The 21,876-nt window shown below is 38.5% G+C and overlaps 1 protein-coding gene across 12 annotated transcripts in view; it reads right to left on the bottom strand.

Moving 5' to 3' along the window:
* The window catches only part of DMD (dystrophin), a 2,447,064-nt gene that overhangs the window by 361,686 nt on the left and 2,063,502 nt on the right, over positions 1-21,876 (bottom strand). For all 12 annotated transcript variants that reach the window (XM_049872854.1, XM_049872851.1, XM_049872858.1 and 9 more), the window contains 2 exons: positions 17,530-17,650; positions 16,616-16,884 (listed from right to left, as the gene is read on the bottom strand). In XM_049872854.1, the coding sequence (XP_049728811.1) occupies positions 16,616-16,884; positions 17,530-17,650 (390 nt within the window). The remainder of the gene's footprint in view (positions 1-16,615; positions 16,885-17,529; positions 17,651-21,876) is intronic.

Genomic DNA, 21,876 nt, shown 5'->3' with positions numbered 1-21,876 from the left:
ACAAGAGTTCTAAAAACAAGTATGTTTTGAAATGGGACTGGAAGGCTCTTAACTATATGAAGAAAAAAAATCACCATAAAATCAATTCTTTAAAAGAAAATAGATATGTACCTTAGTGTTAGATTCTCCAGCCTCATTCTGATTAAGAGAGTTTGACATTTCAGGGGAGAACACACTGTGGAAACTTAATAAATATTGAAGTTTACAAACAAAAAGCATAACAATGATATGTGGACCAATTTTCAAAACCATTGAAAATCAATGTGTCCTTACCCTGCCTAATTCAGTTAACTCAATTATTTAATGTACATTTGATCTGAATGGGTTTGAACTTAGCTATTTCAATTTTACATAGAATATCAATCAAATTCCTTTTAATATAAAATTTCCTTCCCTCCAACCCTTACCCCATGCCAAGATTACAGTAAAAGGGTAAATGTTTCTTTTTAAGGTTTCTTGTTTACTGTTAAATCAAATTTTAAGACAGTTATTTCTGTTTATCTCATAATTCTCTTACATATACCCCTGGCCCTATACTGTAACTGTGAATGTTTTCACAGTTAATTAATACAGTGATTTTGCTCCACCTTTTGGAAACATCACTTTTCCTTAATCACTTCAGATAACAGTATTTCCTCTTTTCTCCTTGTTGTTCTCCCAGTTTCACCCTGCATCCATCTCCACTTCTACACACATACACATATACTCTCTTCCTGCCCCCACCCCACCAGCCCAAACTCATTTAGGGTTACTGTGAATTTATGCCATTAGTTCTTTTTACAACAAAGCCTCAAAGAGTTGACAAGATATGTTATAAAATGCTGGAACTTCAGGATAAAAAAATATCAGTAATTCATATACAGCAAGCAGGTCAATTAAAAAGAGTTAAGTACACTAATGTTCATTGCAGAATTTTCACAATACCCAAAGGGTGGAAACTGGCTGAGTGTCCATCAACAGATGAATGGATAAATAAAATGTGGTCCATACATACAAAAAGAGAAATGAAGTCCTGATACATGCTGCAGCATAGATGAACCTTGAAAACATTATGCCGAGGGAAATAAGTCTGCCACAAATGGACAACTCTCATACGATCCCACTTACATGAAATACCTAGGATAGGCAAATGTATAGATACCAAAGTTTATTAATGGTTACCAGGGGTGGGTTATGGTTAGGTGAGTCAGAATGACTCCATGGCAACTAACAACAACAACCATGGGTGGGTGAGAGGGAGGAGAAGAGGGACTCACTGCTTAGGGGACACTGAGCTTCTGTTGAGGATAATGGGGAAAGTTGGAAACATAATGGTGATGGTTGAACAACATGATACACATAACTAACGTTGCTGAATTGTACATGTGAAGAATATTGAAAAGAAAAATTATTTGTTACATATATACTTAAAAAATCCCATTGCCGTTGAGTCAATTCTGACTCACAGCGACCCTATAGGACAGAGTAGAACTGCCCCACGTGGTTTTGAAGGAGCGACTGGTGGATTTAAACTGCCGACTTTTGCTCAGCTGCCAAATTCTTAACCACTGTGCCACCAGTACCACAATGAAAAAGAAAAGGCAGAGGCAAAAGAAAGAAAAAAAGAGCTGAATGGCTTCACCTATTCTAATGTCCTGGATTTCAGAAATTCTGTAAAGTGCTTGTTTATAATCAGAACGTTTGGCAGAAAATTCTGAGAATTTTTTTATTTCATTGTTGTTGGTAAAGGTGATAACACACAAAGTGAAAAATCTTGTGGCAAAAAAATTTTCAAGTGTTAATACTGGGAAGGCAGGTTAAGCTCTAGGTCATCTGAAGCAACCTGAAAATTGCATCAGTGCCATTAAAATAATAACAGGAAAATTGGATTAAATAACTATGAATGCCCTCCATGAACGATATTTAGAGACGAAACTATCATTCAAAATTCCTGACTAAAACTATCCTCTGTACCTAAACTATCAATCATGCTAACTGGAGGCCAGGCACCTGCATTCCTTTTTAAATTAAATGCTTTGGATGTTGGTAAATATATAGTAAATACTATATTTATTACTTGTAATTGAAAGGTTACTAACAATGCACAAAATATGTGCTGATACACATATTCAGTGTCCCTGGAGCTGCAGCATCAGAATCACCTGGGAACTTGTTAGCAATGCAGATTCTCAGACTTCCTGAATCAGAGACACTGTGGGGGGGTGGGGGGGACTTCCTTGCCACAGGTGATTCTAATGCCAATTTCTGAGAACAACTGCCTTAGAAAATCCTTGACATTCTCAATCATCATGTCTGGATAACTTGAATCCCCAAGGTCAAAAATATCTAATCAATTCAGACTCTTAGATTCTATAACTGTAAAACCAAAGTCACTTATGAAGCCATTTTCTCACTAATAATTATCACGCAAAAAAAAAAAATTTTTTTTAGACCTTTTCATTTTCTCTTCTTTTCCATCACCAATTTTAATAGGTGGCTTGGAGGTGGGCTGGGGGACTGAAGGTGGAGTTTCCATAAAAAGATAAAAGTTTTATCACCTCAAGGAGAGACTGGAAGGAGGGAGCGGGCTGACTCATTAGGGGGAGAGTAAGTGGGAATATGGAGTAAGGTGTATATAAGCTTACATGTGATACACTGACTTGATTTGTAAACTTTCACTTAAAACACAATAAAAATTATTAAAAAAAAGTTTTATCACCTCAAAAGAATGATTGCACGTGCAAGAACAAAACAGCATTGAAAAACTCTGTTGAGATATGAAGGATGAGTGGATTGGTAGGTTACTTATCAGTTGTAGGGGACACTATAGGTGCCCTGCCCAGATCCATGTTACCTGGCCTGGGCATCCATCTCCCAGTTGGCTGTTAATGTCTCTCAGGGGTGCTGGTGGTGCAGTGGTTGAGAGCTATGGCTGCTAACCAAAAGGTTGGCAGTTCAAACCCACCAGCTGCTCCTTGGGAACCCTATGGGGCAGTTCTACTCTATCCTATAGGGTCACTAGGAGTCAGAATCGACTCAACGGCAACAAGTTTTTTAAATGTCTCTCAGCTGCCTCTGGAGATAGGGGCTCCCTGGCCCAGGTTAACTCATGTCCCCAGGGGCAGGCCACAGCCAGAGGTGTGCTGGAGCGGAGCCCAAGAGCCAGCTGGGAATCTCTTCCTAATTCCACATTCAGTGACATCAAGTAGGCAGCTTGAAGTCAGCCATGGTGGGAATATTCACAGGATGAAAATTGGAAAATGCTACAAATCACGGTTGCCCCAACCTCAGAGCCAGTTGGTAAATATTTACCAGCACATTGCTGGCCACAGCCAAAGACTGAAGGATGCTGGGATATAAAAGGGCAACTCTGTTGTGTGGTTTAGGATCCGGAGTCCTCTCCCTACGTATCAGGACACAAAGCTATGCTGAGATCACATACTTGCTTGGCTCTTCTCTCTACCATGCTTTCCCTAACTCTGTTACAGGCTTCTCCTGAGAGCAGACTCTCTACAGACCATGTGCACCTAGATCCCTGTTCTTGGACTCTGTTTCCAGGGAACCTGACCAAAAACATCAGTTAAATCATTAGTTATCTGACTGCTGCACAAAAGCCTCAAAGAATGTGGATTTAAAATTACAAAGTCATGGACCTTTGGGGTGGCACTGACCAGATGAAACTTTGGGCAAAAGATACACTGGAAATGGCCAGGGTCCACTTTTTGTGTATGTGTACATAAAAGAAAGAAGCTCATTAAAATCATGCTTCTCAAATTATTCCTTCATAGTCATAGGTGAAGGTACCGGAGGATTCGGTTTACTTATGACTTTAGAGAAAAAACGTTTTCATGTTGTTGTTAGATGCCATTGAGTCAGCTCTGACTCATGGTGGCCTTATGTACAACAGAAGGAATCATCGCCTGATTCTGTGCCATCCTCACAACTGTTGGTATGTCTGAGCCCATAGATGCAGCTAATGTGTCAATCCATCTCACTGAGGGTTTCATATTAAAACACCACAACTACGTTATAGAGAAGATCACAAAATTGTCATGATATTTTAAAAATCAAAGAAGAAACATCAAAGGAATTTCATGCTTATGGATAAAGGAGTTGAGCAGGTGGGAGAGTGAGGAATTGGGCTTTGTCTCCATGGTTGTTAGGAGAACTGAAGTTGAAAAGTTTAAGAAGCGCTGACTTTGGGCAAATGCTTTTTATAGAAAAACCTATAGTAAATGTAAAATATAAGTACAAATACCAATTTTGTTATGAAAAAAATCTTTTTATGAAAAAGATCTCTTTTCTTAAAAAAAAATTTTTTTTTCTTTTCTTAGGCTCCATTAAAATGAGAGGGGGTATATTAGCATTATAGGCACATCTGTTCCCATAATACCCAGAAAACTGGTTTACCAAGAACAATGATTCAACGCCATCGCTTACCTCTGTTAATGTAAGGTTGCGTAAGGCATAATACTGGTGTCAATGTTAACGGTACAATTTTGAAAATTGTAATTGCTGAGCATGACAGGAACACGGCAGGAGCTCACTCCTTGGATTAAAAAAAAAAACAACATTGCCATTGAGTCGATTCCGACTCACAGTGATCCTATACAACAGGGCAGAACTGCCCCATAAAGTTTCCAAGGAGCGCCTGGGGGATTCAAACTGCTGACCTCTTGGTTAGCAGCCGTAGCACTTAACCACTATGTCAGCAGGGTTTCCCACTCTTTGGGTTACTTGTTCTTAAATCATTCCTTGTAGTGCTTGTGGTAGGAGAATAACATAATTGTGAACTTTAAACTTGTTACGACTTTGGTTAATAAAAAAAAAAAATACCAAGGGAAAATTAAAAAAATATATTGGCTGCGCACTGCCATTTTCTAAGGAAATATGGAATTTCAGTTAAGTAAATAACTCTCATATTTTACAGCCCTTTCTAGTTAATGCAGTGTATGCACACATACACACAGGCTAATAAAAATGCTTGCTCCCTCAGCTTGGTGCTAAATAATAATAGTCCCAGGAAACCAAGATGCCATTAATACAACAGATGAAGTAAATTAAACATCCACACTCTCTAATGAGATCAGACCTCTCTGGGTACGGGTTTTAACCATATCATAAATGAATGAATGACTGAGTTCTTAGATCCTTTAATGCTGATATTATATTACTTAAGCTTATCTTTTGAATAGTCTTTCATTACCTTAGACTCTCGAGGGGTAGTATTTATAATTATTACCAGCAGCGAACAAAGCTTCTGGACTAAATCCTCAGTAAACAGGATTGGCATTAATATTGGCATTAATATGCCAAGGATCAGTTTTTGATAAGGTTGTTTTCAAAGAGTTGGAAGGATGATATTCTTTAGAGAAATTTTTATTATCAAATTAAACACTTCTTGAGTAGAATAATGTCAGATGAACTCATTAGCTGAACATTTGGATTATTCATGTTCTACTAAATGTTCCATAACCAGAAGAGGAGCTGTATAACTCCGATTTAATACAATAACAATGGTAACCAATTCTAGTTTCTTCTTTTATCACAGTCCATCAAAGGAACACAAAGAAGCCCACATTAAAACAAGCTGAATGACGAAAAGGAACGTGTTCCTTTTCCAAGGGTTGTAAAGCCTCTTCTTATGTTTAAGCAAAGTTCATCTAGTGATTGTCTTATTTATGAAAGTAAAAGCAGAAGGATGTTTCTCTTATTAAATAAATGCCTTTATGCTTTGAAAGTGACAGACATCTTGAAATAGTCAAAAGAATGTGTGTTGAATGTCATCAACTCATTTCCTCCCACCCACTGTTTTAAATCGTTTGCTTGGTTCCAATGTATCCTACACTTATATAAGTTGTTTATGAAGAACCAAATTAATAGTCTTTGCAATTGTTTTCATTGGAATTTGGAGAGCTGACAAATGAATTAGTAGAAAATGGCAGTTCTACATGAATTAGCTTTTAAGTCTCCCTAAGAGGCTGATGCAGAACTTAATAAGAGACTTATTAGGAGAAGTAGGACAACTTAATTCAGATTGATTATAGACTTCGGTGAAGACAGCTGGGGTTCAAATGAAACTGAAAAAGAACTTATATGCACTTCAAAGTATGCTAAGCAGATGTCTGAAACAATTACTCCTCTCTGTCTTTTCAGAACTTCCAAAGGCGGGATGGGAATAGCATGGTAAACGAAGGTTCTATTTGCCGAAGTCGAGGTAGAGACTTTTAAAACACACACAGTGCTATCTAAAATCAGATGCTTTGGGTAAGGAAAGTGATTTGACATTGCCGTCCTAAGTAATTTTCTTGTAGCTTTATAAACAAAGCAAGAAATGAGAGGGAATACATGGGAACTATGTAATAAGCTTTCCTGGCAACACTAACTTACAATTAATTTTACATCGAACAAATAATTTGGTCGGGATTTTTATGATGATTAATTCCTACTTTAGTTTCTCAGTTCCATTAAAGCCAACAATGACCATTCTATTTTAAAAAATAAATACCGTGCTTTAAAAGTATATAGGAAGACTTTACTGTAATATGACTTCTTATAGATGGTTTCCCAGATATTAAAGGCCAAATAAGATGCTTTTAAAGATCGCAATTGCATGCTTTGAAAAGTAGATAAAACTCTGGTTATTCCATATGACAGGCATTAGTTCCATATTTAACCCAGATTTATATTTATAAAGGATTACATCTTCTTTGTTGTTTGTATTTTCTTCTTGATCAAAGGCTTACATAATACACATAGCATTTTTATTAAAAACAACAACAAAAGCCTCCATACAGCAAGTCATTTGCAGATAACAACAATTAACAAATCATTCATAAGCTTCCGTCTTCGTACTATGGGCAGTGCACCTAATTCATTATGAATCAATCATTCCTTTATCCAGAGCTTAGGTATTTTGACTCATTCTTAGGGCTGGCCCTGCTTATAATGGCTCTGTTTATCCATGCATCCCTTAACTCTTTATAAAAAAGAATTATAAACTTTCTCTACAAAACTCATATATAATAAATAATTTGAGATTGGCTCACATAAGCAACAAATATAACAAAATTAATAAAATAAGGGTGAAACCTTAGAAGCTGTTAGAGGAGAAAAGCAGCAAGGGAAGAGAGAGCTACATAAACAAGGCTGCAAGATTTCTGCTTGCCAAAGTGCAGATCAAATTCTAATACATTACATCACATTTCACATTATCTGTCAGGAGGAAACATACTCCGTTTTCTCAATGTCAAATTCTGAGATAGCATTTCTTTGACAAATTTCTGAAATAAACCAAGACACAAAGGCTCAGGATGGTAGGCATGAAGAGATGCATTTGCCAGTTTTCTTCTTAGATGTGGAAGTTGAACACAAATAAGTAAGGATGGCACGGTGGTTTCATTATAGTCCCTGATCCACTACAAACATCATGAAATTAATCTCTATCAGAATTCCAAAAAGGCTTGCTTAAAATATTTCACTGTACAACTTTAAAGAAAGGCTCACAGAATCTGCACCTTTGATTTTTCATGGTCAAAAATGTCAATCAAAAGTCAGACAAAAAAGTAAAATGCATAACTACATAGATGTGTAGTTTGCATATTCCAAAATGGTAGCCTGGGAGACTTTAACAAAGGTGTGCAAAAAACTGTGTTGAAAGTCAACGGGTCAACTAAAGGACGTGAAACATTCCTGGCTCAAGAATGATGTACTATTTTCCCTGTAAAGAAACCATGATAGATGAGAACAAAAAACATTGAACAACAACAACCCACAAACTTTTTCATATCAGGATTATTCTTTAAAAAAAGAAAAAGTCATCCGTAGACCTTAGGTTCAAAAGTTATTCTACTTTATTAAACCTGAGATATCCTACTTCCGGATCTACCTAGAGCACCTAATGATTCAGAGAGTTATTCTTATTTCCCATTACTACACGGAAAGTAGGATATTTGTACAAGTAACCATATGTGTTATTTCCAGTAGAGTGAGAAATCATGATTTTGTTTTTAAAGTATTTGGTAAGTAATAGAAATCATGAATTTTAAAAGTAAAGATGCTTATAAAATTAAAATTTTATTTTCATAGTGATTCTTATGGAAGCGTATTTGGAAGGCTGAGATTCTCTAAGTGAGCTAAATACCAAAACAAACAAAAAAACCCAAACCTGTTGCTGTCAAGTCGATTCTGATTCGTAACAATCCTAAAGGACTGAGTAGAACTGCCTCAAAGAGTTTCCAAGCAGTAGTTAGTGGATTTGAACTACCAACCTTTTGGCTAGCAGCCAAGCTCTTAACCACTACACTACCAGGGCTCCAGTGAGCTAAATAGTCCGTAGTAAAATTATGTTCCTTCCTCTTGATTTACTATATTTACACTATCTTGAAGATGATTTGCTGTTGTGTTCCATGGAGTCAATTCCAACTCATAGTGACCCTATGGGACAGAGTAGAACTGCCCCCATAGGGTTTCCTAGGCCGAAATCTTTACCGGAGCAGATGGTCAGGTCTTTTCTTCTGCAGAGCAGCTGGTGGGTTGGACCCACCAAACTTTTGGTTAGCAGTTCAGTGCTTAACCATTGTACCACCAGGGCTCCTTTGAAGATGATTAGCTAGAAATAATGCTTTTTTCCCAGTCTTGAGACTTAGTTGTTATGGTTTTATCCATTCTCTATATCTGAAAGCCACACTTGCTAGTGAAATGACATAATGCTAAATCCTACAGAAACATATCCCACAGTCACTTGAATAAAAATTTCTTTAACAAATAATATCAGGATGGAGGGATATTATGATAGAGTCACTAGGGGTGAAGAACATGAACTTAGGCGGGTATATAAATTGTTACTCTGGCTCGCTGCTTAGCTCTCAGTTTGGAGTTCCCTACAGCATAGAGCCTCTGAGAGCTTATATTGCAGGGAACAGTGGTTTTCAGCACTCTTTCTAGTTCTTTTCAAAATAGGTTTTAGTTAATCAGATTCACTTCTTGTAAACTACTACCACCAAAGATTCAGAGTTTCAAACCTGGTGTTCAAATACAATGGAGAAAAATAACATGGAGCCCTGGTGACACAGTGGCTAAGTGTTTGGTTGCTAACCAAAAGGTAGGCAATTCAAATCCACCAGCTGCTCCTTGGAAACCCTATGGGGCAGTTCTACCCTGTCCTATAGAGCTATGAGTCGGAATTGACTCGACGGCAACAGGTTTGGATTTTTGGTTTATAGATATTATATATATATACATATGAATTCGTGTAATCCATAACATTAAAATACGCATAAATTACCTATACTAGTTTGGAAATCAAAATAATTGCATCTATTATGACCACTAATCAGATAAGTACCATAACTTTTAAGTGTATCTATGTCTGAGAAAGATATAATTGTTGACATATTTAGGCTCTTTTTAAAGGGAATATCTAAAGTTTATATGTTTTGCCATTATCCGAATCAGAATGAGAGCTTTACCAGTTAACGTATGGGAAACTGAGGTGTTCCTAAGATCAAGAACAGATAGGAGGGGAAAACTGAAAGAACCGTAAACAGAGTTGGGTAAGGGCTAGCTGCTAATTGAGCTGTTTCATTTTTAGTTATTTTTGATTATGAAATCATGCTCCTACGTACATTTTCTATCCATACTCAGTATCCTGTAAATGCTCCGATGTGGCAGATATGGTTAAAAACGAATCTCTTATGTCTGCTCTAATGCCTGTATATTCAGTCACTTAATTGATTTATTGGAGCCCTGGGGGCACAGTGGTTAAGAGATGGCTGCTAACCAAAAGGTCGGCAGTTCAAATACAGCAGCCGCTTCTTGGAAACCCTATGGGGTGGTTCTACTCTCTCCTATAGGAAATCGACTTGACGGCAACGCGTTCTGTTCAATTGATTTATTAATTAATTTAGTTCCTTTGGGATATTCTCCTAAATGTATTTCTCATTTTCAGAGAAATCTTTAAAAAAATAGTTCCTATATATCTTTTTTTGTTTATATATCTGAAGAAAAAATATTATTTTAATGCTAAGCTTTTTAAATACAAGGCAATGAATTTCAAAACATTATTTTAATTTTCAAGTAGACAAAATGTTAAAGCACTGCTTTAAATATTAAACATGGAGTCATAGCGTATGGGGGTGGAAGGGATTTTGGAAGTTATAGAGTCAACGTTTTAATCATTAAAAAAAAAGCTTCACCTACTATTTTAATAAAAAGCTATTCAATTCAACATTAGACTCTAAGTTTCATGAGGGCAAAGACCAAGTTCATTTGATTTGCAACTGCATAACTAGTCATTGCATGCTGCTGTTGTTAGCTGTCATCGGGTTGGTCCCTGGAATCATGGTGACCCCATGCACAACAGAACAAAATGCTGCCAGGTCCTGTGCCATCTGCAGGATAGGTTGTGGATGGGACTGTTGTGATCCATACAGTTTTCTTTAGCTGATTTTTTGGAAGTAGATTGCCAGACTTTTCTTCCTAGTCTGTTTTAGGCTAGAAGCTCCACACAAGAGCAACACACAAGCCTCCACTGACAGATGGGAGGCATTGGCTGGGAGTTGAACCCGGGTCTCTCACAGGGAAGATGAGAATTCTACCACAGCACATGTTGTTAGGTGCTGTCAAGTCAGTTCTGACTCATAGTGACCCTGTGCACAACAGAACAAAACACTATGCGGTCTTGTGCCATTCTCACAATTGTTGCAACCACTGTGTCAATCCATCTTGTTGAAGGTCTTCCTCTTTTTCACTGACCCTCTATTTTACCAAGCATAATGTCCTTCTCCAGGGACTGATCCCTCCTGATAATATGTCCAAAGTATGTAAGACTCAGTCTCACCATCCTTGCTTCTAATGAGCGTTCTGGCTGCACTTCCTCCAAGACAGACTTGTTTGCTCTTTTGGCAGTCCATGGTGTATTCAATATTCTTCGCCAACACCACAATTCAAAGGCATCAAATCTTCTTTGGTCTTCCTTATTCATTGTCCAGCTTTCACATGCATAGGAGGCAACTGAAAACACCACAGCTTGGGTCAGGCACGCCTTAGTCTTCAAGGTGACGTTTTTGCTTTTTAATACTATGAAGACATCTTTTGCAGCAGATTTGCCCGATGCAATGCGTCTTTTGATTTCTCGACTGGTGCTTCCATGGCTGTTGATTGTGGATCCAAGTAAAATGAAATCCTTCACAACTTCAGTCTTTTCTCCGTTTATCATGATGTTTCTCATTGGTCCAGTTGTGAGGATTTTTGTTTTCTTTATGTTGAGGTGTAATCCATACTGACAGCTGTGGTCTTTGATCTTCATCAGTAAGTGCTTCAAGTCCTCTTCACTTTCAGCAAGCAATGTTGTGTCATCTGCATAATGCAGGTTGTTTATGAGTCTTCCTCCAATCCTGACCCCCTGTTCTTTTTCATATAGTCCAGCTTCTCTGATTATTTGCTCAGATTGAATAGATATAGCGAAAGGATACAACCCTGATGCACACCTTTCCTTACTTTAACTATCCTCTTGTTCTGTTTGAACAGCTACCTCCTGATCCATGTACAGATTTCTCATGAGCACAATTAAGTGTTCCGGAATTCCCATTCTCCACAGTGTTATTCATAATTTGTTATGATCCAGTCTAATGCCTTTGCATGGTTAATAAAACACAGGTAAACATCTTTCTGGTAAAAAAAAATTTTTTTTTCACCACAAACATCTTTCTGGTATTCTCTGCTTTCAGCCAGGATCCATCTGACATCAGCAATGATATCCCTGTTTCCATGTCCTCTTCTAAATCTGGCTTGAATATCTGGCAGTTCTCTGTCAATATACTGCTTCAGCCGCTTTTGAATGATCTTTAGCAAATTTTTGCTTGCATGTGATATTAATGATATTGCTCGATAACTTCTACATTCGGTTGGACCACCTTTCTTGGGAATAGGCATAAAGATGGATCTCTTCCACTCAGTTGGTCAGGTAGCTGTCTACCAAATTTCTTGGCATAGACCAGAGAGCACTTCCAGCACTGCATCCATTTGTTGAAACATCTCAATTGGTATTTCGTCAATTCCTGGAGCCTTGTTTTTCGCCAGTGCCTTCAGTGCAGCTTGGACTTCTGCCTTCAGTACCATTGGTTCCCAATCATATGTTACCTCTGGAAATGGTTGAAAGTCGGCCAATTCTTTTTGGTATAGAAAAACAAAAACCCAGTGCCATCGAGTCGATTCCGAGATATTTTGGTATAAAGTCTCTGTGTATTCCTTCCATTTTCTTTTGGTACTTCCCACTTCAGTTAATACTTTCCCCGTAGAATCCTTCAGTATTGCAACTCGAGGCTTGAATTTTTTCTTCAGTTCTTTCAGCTTGAGAAATGCTGAGCGTGTTCTTCCCTTTCAATTTTCTCTTTCTAGCTCTTTGCACGTTATCATAATACTTTATTTTGTCTTCTTGAGCCGCCCTTTGAAATCTTCTATCCAGCTCTTTTACTTCATCATTTTTTCCTTTTGCTTTAGCTACTCGACGTTCAAGAACAAGTTTCAGAGTCTCTTCTGACTTCCATTTAGGTCTTTTCTTTCTCTCCTCTCTTTTTAATGACGTCTTGCTTTCTTTATGTATGATGTCCTTCCACAACTCGTCTGGTCTTCGGTCATTAGTGTTCAACGCATCAAATCTATTCTTGATATGGTCTCAATTCAGATGGGATATACTCAAGGTTATACTTTGACTCTCCTGGACTTGTTCTAATTTTCTTCAGTTTCAGCTTGAACTTGCATATGAGTAATTGATGGTCTGATCTGCAGTTGGCCCCTGGCCTTGTTCTGATGATATTGAGCTTTTCCATCGACTCTTTGCACAGATGTTGTGGATTTGATTCCTGTGTATTTCATCTGGAAAGGTCCATGTGTATAGTCACCATTTATGTTGGTGAAGAAAGGTATTTACAATGAAGAAGTTGTTGGTCTTGCAAAATTCAATCATGTGATCTTTGGCGGCAACGTTTTATCACCAAGGCCATATTTTCCAACTACTGATCCTGTTTCTTTGTTTCCAACTTTCGAATTCCAATCACCAGTAATTATCAGTGCATCCTGATGACATGTTCAATCAATTTTGGACTGCAGAATTTGGTAAATATCTTCAGTTTCTTCATCTTTGGCCTTAGTGGTTGGCGAATAAATTTGAATAATAGTCGTATTAGCTGGTCTTCCTTGTAGGCATATGGATATTATCCTATCACTGACAGCACTGTACTTCAGGATTGATCGTGAAATGTTCTTTTTGATGATGAATGCAACGCCATTCCTCTTCAAGTTGTCATTCCCAGCATAGTGGACCATATGACTGTCTGATTCAAAATGACCAATACCAGTTGACTTCGGTTCACTAATGCCTAGAATATCGATCTTTATGTGTTCCGTTTCATTTTTGATGATTTCCTGTTTTCCTAGATTTATACCTCGTACATTCCAGGTTCCAATTATTAATGGATGTTTACAGCTGTTTCTTCTCGTTTTGAGTCATGCCACATCAGCAAATGAAGGTCACGAAAGCTTGACTCCATTCACATCATTAAGGTCGACTCTACTTTGAGGAGGCAGCTCTTCCCTATTCGTATTTTGAGTGCCTTCCAACCTGAGGGGCTCATCTTCTGGCACTATATCTGACAACGTTCCACTGCTATTCATAAGGTTTTCACCGGCTAATTCTTTTCAGAAGTAGATTGCCAGGTCCTCCTTCCTAGTCTGTCTTAGTCTGGAAGCTCAGCTAAAACCTGTCCTCCATGGGTGACCCTGCTGGTATGTGAATACCAGTGGCATAGCTTCCAGCATCACAGCAACACACAAGCCCCCACAGTACGACAAACTGACAGATGCATGGGGACATAGCACATTGCATAAGAAAAAAACCAAACCCTTTGTCATCAAGTTGATTCTGACTCATAGCAACCCAATAGGACAAAGTAGAACTGCACCATAGGGTTTCCGAGGCTGTAATCTTTACGGAAGCAGACTCTCACATCTTTCTGCCACAAAGCATAGTGGCTCATAAACCAATTGTGGAATCTGTGAAGGAAGAAACTAAATTAAACTCTTTATATGTTGTTGGCACTGTGATAGAACCTGGGACTTCAAACATGTATAGCATGATCTTTGCTTTTAGGAACTTCACTTCCTATGAGGGAAAAAATATACAAGTAACTTGCTATAATATATGTGAAATTTAAGTGTGACAATATAAGTATGTTCCATGAACTATGAGACCACTGAATTGACAGCAGTTTCTTCAGCTTGATGGGAGTTGGGGGTGGTAGACACTCAGGGAAAACTACAAAGATAGGTGATATTTGAGCTGGGACTTGAGGGCTGAGTGGGAGTGTACCAGGCAGATAAAGTGGGGGTGATCCAGGCAAAGAGAAGAGAATTTGCAAAGGTAGAGAGTTATGATTAAAGATGGCTTACTTGGGCAATGGTCAGAATGTCTTGAATACTTTGGAGGATGGGAGCTACAGTGGAGAGTTAAGCCAGGGCTAGGAAGAAAAGGGCCACCTATGCTCTTCATGGAGCCCTAGTTGCCCAGTGGTTAAGAGCTTGGCTGCTAACCAAAAGGTTGGTAGTTTGAATCTACCAGCCGCTTCTTGGAAACCCTCTGGGGGTCAGAATCGACTCGACAGGAATGGGTTTGGTTTGGTTTTTCAATGGTGATGCAATGGTTAAGCACCCAGCTGCTAACCAAAAGATTGCTGATTTGAACCCACCCAGCAACTCGGTGTAAGAAAGACCTGGTGATCTGCTTCCACAAAGATTACAGCCTAGAAAACTCTATGGGGCAGCTCTACTCTGTCACATGGGGTCTCTATGAGTTGAAAATAGTCTCAACAACACACAACAACAACAATGCTCTTCATTCATTGGACTTGATTCTCTAGGCAACTGGAAGCCATTTGACACAATGAAATTATGTTTTTAGAAAGATCCTGCAAGGAGCCTGAATTGGAGTTGGAAGAGACTGTATAATGCAGAAATAACAGTGAAGAAATTGTTCATTCATTTGTTTATTAACCAAAAATTTAAAATAGCAGTGTCTACGATAGGCCAGGTACACTGACTAGGGAATGGAATGTAAAGATATATAATGCAATCATCTAAGTAAAAGATGCTGAGGGCTGGAACAGGACATTGATTAAAAAAAGGATGGAGGATATTAAAAAGAGATTTTCTGAGGTAAAAATGAGCAAGTGAGTCAGTGAAAACATAGAAGGATTAAAGAATAAACATATTATCTGTAGCCTGGGCAACTTGTTAGATTATGACCCAAGAACTGAAATAGGAAACACAGGACAGGGATAATACAGGGGCATGGAAAAACAGGAGAATGAATGAACTTGGTTTTAGAAGAGTTGCATTTGTGATTCCAATGGCATATGGGTTAAGAGATCAGAAGAGGGATTCACACTAGAGATTTACATTTGTCACTAGCCATGGCATTTCAAACTGAGAGTATTTATATAATGAAGAGTATTGGTCCGAGGTTAGAAACTTGGGCTCACGAACATTTAAGGGTGGGTTGCTATTAATGCCGAGTTGACCCTGACTCATGGTGACTCCAGTGTGTAAAAGCAGAATTGTGTTTCATAGAGTTTTCAAGGTCTAATTTTCAGAAGTATATCATCAGGTCTTTCTTCCAAGGCACCTCTGGGTAGACTTGAACTTCCAACCTTTTGGTTAGCAGCCTAGTGCATTAACAGTTTGTATATATATTTTTTTATTACCCCGGGACTGAAGGGTGGGTAGAGGTTAAGAATTTAGGAACATAGGAGGAAGGAGTAAGAACATGGACAGAATGGTGCCAGGAATGCCAAGAGAAAGAGAATTTCCAGAATGAGAGTGCTGGCAAACACACTGAGTGTAGGGTAGAATTTAACTTTTTTTTGAATTTGAATCTAGAAAGATTTCTGCGGTTTTGAGATTAGATGGGTAAACAAAATATGTTTCAAGTTTCTGCTTTTCAAAATGTACTCCTAAATATGTATATTCTTTTTTTATATATATGTATAAATACATTACCTTTGTATCCCAAGGAAATTTAACTTTGTTCTCGGGCAGAGTATTCCAAATATATAACATTTCCTCATATATGCAATGAGATAATGCAACCAAAAATTGTATTATATACACTGCCTTCGAAGGGAAGGGCAGCATTAAAAGCCTCATTTCACAGTACCATAACTTATCCAAGTCAAATAATTTAGTTAGCATAAAGGCCAAAAGCTACACTCCAGCTGTTGATTAAGTGTTGCATTTTTCCCACTTTGATAGTAGCACAAGTTATATATTTTATATATATATATATAATCATAGCGCTTCAGTACATTTAAAATTAATTTCCTAATAGCAAAATTAAAATGATCTTTTGGGCTTGTAAATTTTTAACGTTTTATTTAATATCACTGAAGACAGACATGATTATATTTCACTATCTTCTCTCGGAGGAAATACCACACGCAAGAAGACTTTGAATTTGAAAAAGATGGACTGATTTCTATTTCTTAAGGTTTCCATTTTTAAGTTTGTGGGAAGAAAACGCTGCACAGATTAGAACCTCTTTTGAGTCTCTCAAAGGGCCCTGAAGCAAAGCAGTAGAGGGTACCTTGACTTTTTCGAGGTGATCTTGGAGCGAGTCAATGAGGAGATCACCCACAGGCTGCCAGGATCCCTTGATCACCTCAGCTTGGCGCAGCTTGAGGTCCAGCTCATCTGTTGCCTCGTGAAGTTCCTGCAGTCTTTCGAGGGCCTCATCTATTTTTCTCTGCCAGTCAGCAGAGTGCAGGTTCAATTTTTCCCACTCAGCGTTGACCTCCTCAGCCTGCTTTCGTAGGAGCCGAGTGACATTCTGGGCTCTTTCCTCAGGAGGCAGCTCTAAATTAGCAATACGACAAGATGACAAGGTTTTAGGGCACGTTCGTTTTTGCAAAAATAAATAAATAAATAAATAAAATAACATTGTTGAAAAGGTCATACTGGAAGAAAGAAAGAGCACAGTTATAACAAGAGGCCAACTTACTGATTCATGGCTCTTTTAGACTTTGGCATTAATTTTGATACAGTCCAGCACATATAAAGTCTGTCTTGCTAGGTGAATCTGTTCTACCTTATTACCGGTCAGATAACCCAAGATTCATTTAAGCCATCGAGTAGAAAAATGTAAGGACGCACACCACAAGGTCTAATACACTTCAGTCAGGCTCTTAAATTGAAAATTAGCTTGCAGTCTTTGCAACAGTAGAATTTCTCCTCAAAACTTCTTTTGTTTATTATTTTCTAAATGATTCAATAACTGATCACCACACTCTTTTAATGTTTATTTATGAATGTGGAAACATATTTATGCAGGCTGGTTTATGATTCCTTATTCTTAGTCAACATCTATGTTTAATTTGAACTGATTTCATTTAACCTAGAAAATACGAGAGCTATCCAGACCCTGGCAACCAGAATGGATGGGTTGTTCTGTCACCACTGATCCTTCTATCAATATGTTATTACAGTTCCACATTCAATTACCTCTGGGCTCCTGGTAGAGTTTCTCTAGCCCTTCCAAAGGCTGCTCTGTCAAAAATATTCTTACAGTCTCAAGAGTACTCATGATTACAGGTTCTTTAGTTTTCAATTCCCTCTTGAAGGCCTGTGAAATGAGATGAAAAGAAATGCTTATTAGGCTTGTGGCATTCTCCTCAAAATTAATCTGGGTGCTCAGAATATGGTTATGAAACTCCCAGGTCAATTTCTATTTCCATTATTTACAACCTGATAATCATAAATGATAAAGAAAGCTATAGGCATCTTTCTGTTAATCAAGAAACCACTGTGTTTGTGAAACTCTCTCCTGGGGCAGGGCGGGGGGGGGGGGGGAGCTTTCAAGATATGCTAATGCCCTTTCATTTAAGATAAGAGTGCTTTGTTTATATAACCTAACTGCCAAACTTGAAATCTAGAGCTAAAGTTACAAGGTGCATATTGCGAAACCCTAACGTGGGTAATGAAGACATAAACACTCCCAAATGAAATGATATCCAGATTGTAATGGGAAGCCTTAAATGCCCTTTGGCAGAATTGTTACGGTGTGTTGATGTATATAACTAATCCAGGTAACAATCATCATATAATTCTGTCAAAATGGTTGATAGTGAGTAAAACAGTGTATCAACAGTAAACTGAAAACACTTGGTACTTCTGAAAAATACCCGTTATACTATCTCTTATGACCTCTGTGAGAATGGTAGAGGTATTTTGAGGCAACATGGAAGTCGAAATTGTGGCAACAAGTTTCTGTAAATGAGAAGACCTAAAAGGGTGTCTTAAGGTCACCCCTAAAGATGATCAATTTTGGTCTTGAATCTGTAATCCTCCTTGATATAGGGGATTAAAAGAAAGAAAGTACATAGTTTCTGCTGTCAAAAAGTTTCTGGACCAAAAGAAGGAAGAAAATGGACACATTAGAAGCAGAGTGAAAACAATCAGTTCATATATAGTGTGTTAAGATGGTTATGGGACATAGTGTGAGGCTAGGATCAACTAACAGATACATTGAAACCATGGAAAATAGTTATAGACCCAGATTCCGTGACCGCAGAAGTGAAGATGTTCATAAAAGTATTAACTACCACATCAATGCCAATAGATTAGTATAATAACAACAGTAATAACAATTACCCTGATCTAGGATCTTTTTTCTAGGATCCATACTGTCTTTCAATTCTATCTTGTTTCTCTAGAAGCGTTGCCTACCGAATTGAAGCCCTGTTGTGCTACTGGGAGAAAAATTAACAGTCTCTCCCTTAACTTCAGTATACCATTATGTCACAGAAGTGCTTCAGAACTGGATTGTATGACGTGTTTACATATACAATCCTAATGGTGCTCATCAGTCAAAGGAACCCGGAGACTGACTGATACTTTGTAAAATGATTTGTCTCCCATAGTTACTTACATTTTAGTAGAGAGAGGCAGGTGTTTGAAGCAAAATAATGGAGTTCTATAAGTGGAATAAATGGGAAACCCCGGTGGGGTAGCGGTTAAGGGTTCAGCTGCTAACTAAAAGGTCAGCAGTTCAAATCCACCAGGCGCTCCTTGGAAACCCTATGGGGCAGTTCTACTCTGTCCTCTAGGGTCACTATGAGTTGGCATTGACTCGATGACAACAGGTTTGGTTTTTTTTGGTTTATAAGTGGAACATTAGGATGCAGCCTGTGGATGGGGAGGAAATTTTTGTGTAGTGGACTAATTCTGCACCCTTGAAATGATACAGGGTAAGTGGGCTATTTACTGTGTTTAAATGTAAGACTGATTCACCTGTTAATATTTCACTTGAAATCTCTGTGTATGGGTGTGCGTGTGTGTGCTCACATATGTGTTCATGTGTATAATTTCCTGTATTTTTCTCATATACCTAATTTTCCCTACTTCAAGAAAATAAGTATTATTTTGCCTAGTTTCTCTATTTGGGCTTAACAGGAGGCAACAGATACTAAGATTACTAATTATCAAAATGATAAAAAACCAAAACCCACTGCCGTTGAGCCGATTCCTACTCATAGCAACCATATAGGACAGAGTAGAACTGTCCCATAAGGTTTCCAAGGCTGTAAATCTTTACAGAAACAGACTGCCCCACCTTTCTCTTTTGGAGCAGCTAGTAAGCTCGAACCACCAATCTTTCAGTTAGCAGCTGAGCACTTTACTCACTGTGCCACCAGCGCTCCTTAAAAATAATAATACCCCAATAATAATAATAGCTACCTTTATTGAACTACTGGATGTCAGAGGTTATACAAGAGACTAGAAATACAATGTTGAATAATAAACAGCTCCTTGTGGCTTAGTGGTTAAGAGATATGCTGCTAACTGAAAGGTCAGCAGTTCGAATCCACCAGCTGCTCCTTGGAAACCCTACGGGGCAGTTCAACTCTGACCTATAGTGTTGCTATGAGTTGGAATCAACTCGACAGTGATAGGTTTGGTTTTTTGGTTTTGTTTTGTTTTCTTTTCTTTTTAAGAACTTATAGTATGTAGTGGAAGCAGCAAATACATAAATATTTCCAGCACAGTGTGGAAAGTGCTATAGGCTGGCAGATTATGGGAAAGGGAATTGGGAAAAGTTTTCTGAGGAAGACAATAATATCCAAGCAGAATTCTAAAGCATGGATATGAGTTAGTCAGGCAAGACTGGTAAGAGAGCATTAGAAGAAGCAGAAAATGCAGGTGCAAAGACATAGGACACAGTACAGTATGACATGTGTAACACCTGTTGTCATTGGGTCAATTCAGACTCATAGGGTTTTCTTGGGTGTAATCTTTATGGAAGCAGATCACCAGGTCTTTCTTCCGTGGTGCTGTTGGGTGGGTTTGAGCCACCAATCTTTACATTAGTTGGCAAGTACAAACCATTTGTGCCATCCAGGGACCTCATGACATGTCCAGTTAATCTTAATGGTGTTTTGAGAACAAAAAGTACAAGAAGGAGGGATGTGAGAAGTGAAACAGGACACTGTCATTACTGTCAAAAACATTTACATGGAGCTATATTAGACTTCTAAGCCAGAATTTGAAACTCAGACTCTCTATGACCATATGTGGTCTGCTAAGAAGCTTAGATGTTATCTTGTAGGTAATCAGGAACCTCTGAAAGGATTTAAGCAGGGGAGTGGCATAAGTATATGTGTGTTTCAAATAGCCTTCCCTGATGTAAATGTAGCATATGTGTGTGAGAAGTGCAGAAATGGAATCAGAGCGACAGTTAGGAAGCAACTGCAAGAACTCAGTGAAAGATTATGGGGTCTGATCCATGGCAATGATATTGAGAGGGAAAAAAAAAAGAGAGAGAGAGAGACAGTAATAGAGGAGAGAAATCTTTAGGAAGTAAAGATGTTAAGATTTGGTGATTGAATAGATGCTAGAGATAAGAAAGAGGAGAAAGCAAGGATGACCCAAGGAACCAAGTTTCTAGGTTGAGTAAGTAAGTGAATGCTGGGTGCAGTTACACTGTTGTTGTTGGGTGCTGCTGAGTCAATTTTGACACACAGTGACCCCATTTGATGGAGTAGAGCTGTCCCATAGAGTTTTCTAGGTGTAATTTTTACAGAGGAGCCCTGGTGGTGCAGTGGTTAAGTGTTCGGCTGCTAACCAAAAAGTTGGCAGTTTGGATCTACCAGCTGCTCCTTGGAAACCGTATAGGGGCAGTTCTACTCTGTCCTATAGGGTTGCTATGAGTCCGAATCGACTCCACAGCAACAGATTTTTTTTTTTTTTGGTTTAATCTTTACACAAGCAGATCACCAGGTCTTTTTCCCACGGAGCCTCTGGGTGGGTTTGAACTGTCAAGCTTTTGGTTAGCAGCCAAGCACTTAACTGTTATGCCACCAGGGCACTAACTGTGGGAAAATAACATTTCCTGGATTTCTTGGTGCTCCTGCAAAAAGCTCTAGCCTCCTGAGACCATGGGAATGAGGTCTGTAGCCATTTGTCGAGTTAACTGCTTTGATCCAAGAAGACCAAATGGTTTTAAGTCAGACTAGGTTCCTAGGTTAAGCCCCAAGGTGTCAGGGAGACTGGAGTGGCTATTTTTCTAGGTGTTTATATTTCAAAAAATACAAAGCCCAAACTTGGGACACCTTCAAGTTGAAAAGCTGAGATGTATGAGGCTACCTGGATCCTGGAAAGGCTGGAGTTAGGACTCAGACCCCATTATATTTCTAAGGAGAACCTTTCAGGAGGGGAGAGGAGCAGCTACCTCTTTCCTTTTTATAAGCAGAGAAATACCATTTTTCCTTGTTCCTTGCCTATGGAGTGCCCAGCCACTCATGTAGGAAAATTTTTCATCAGCACCTGTTGCTTGGGGCAAGGGGAGGAAGG

This window comes from Elephas maximus, chromosome X (assembly GCF_024166365.1).
Source record: "Elephas maximus indicus isolate mEleMax1 chromosome X, mEleMax1 primary haplotype, whole genome shotgun sequence".
In the NCBI taxonomy this organism is placed as follows: domain Eukaryota; kingdom Metazoa; phylum Chordata; class Mammalia; order Proboscidea; family Elephantidae; genus Elephas; species Elephas maximus.
The sequence above is the reverse complement of the archived record's forward strand: the minus strand, read 5'-3'. Positions and strand labels throughout refer to the sequence as shown.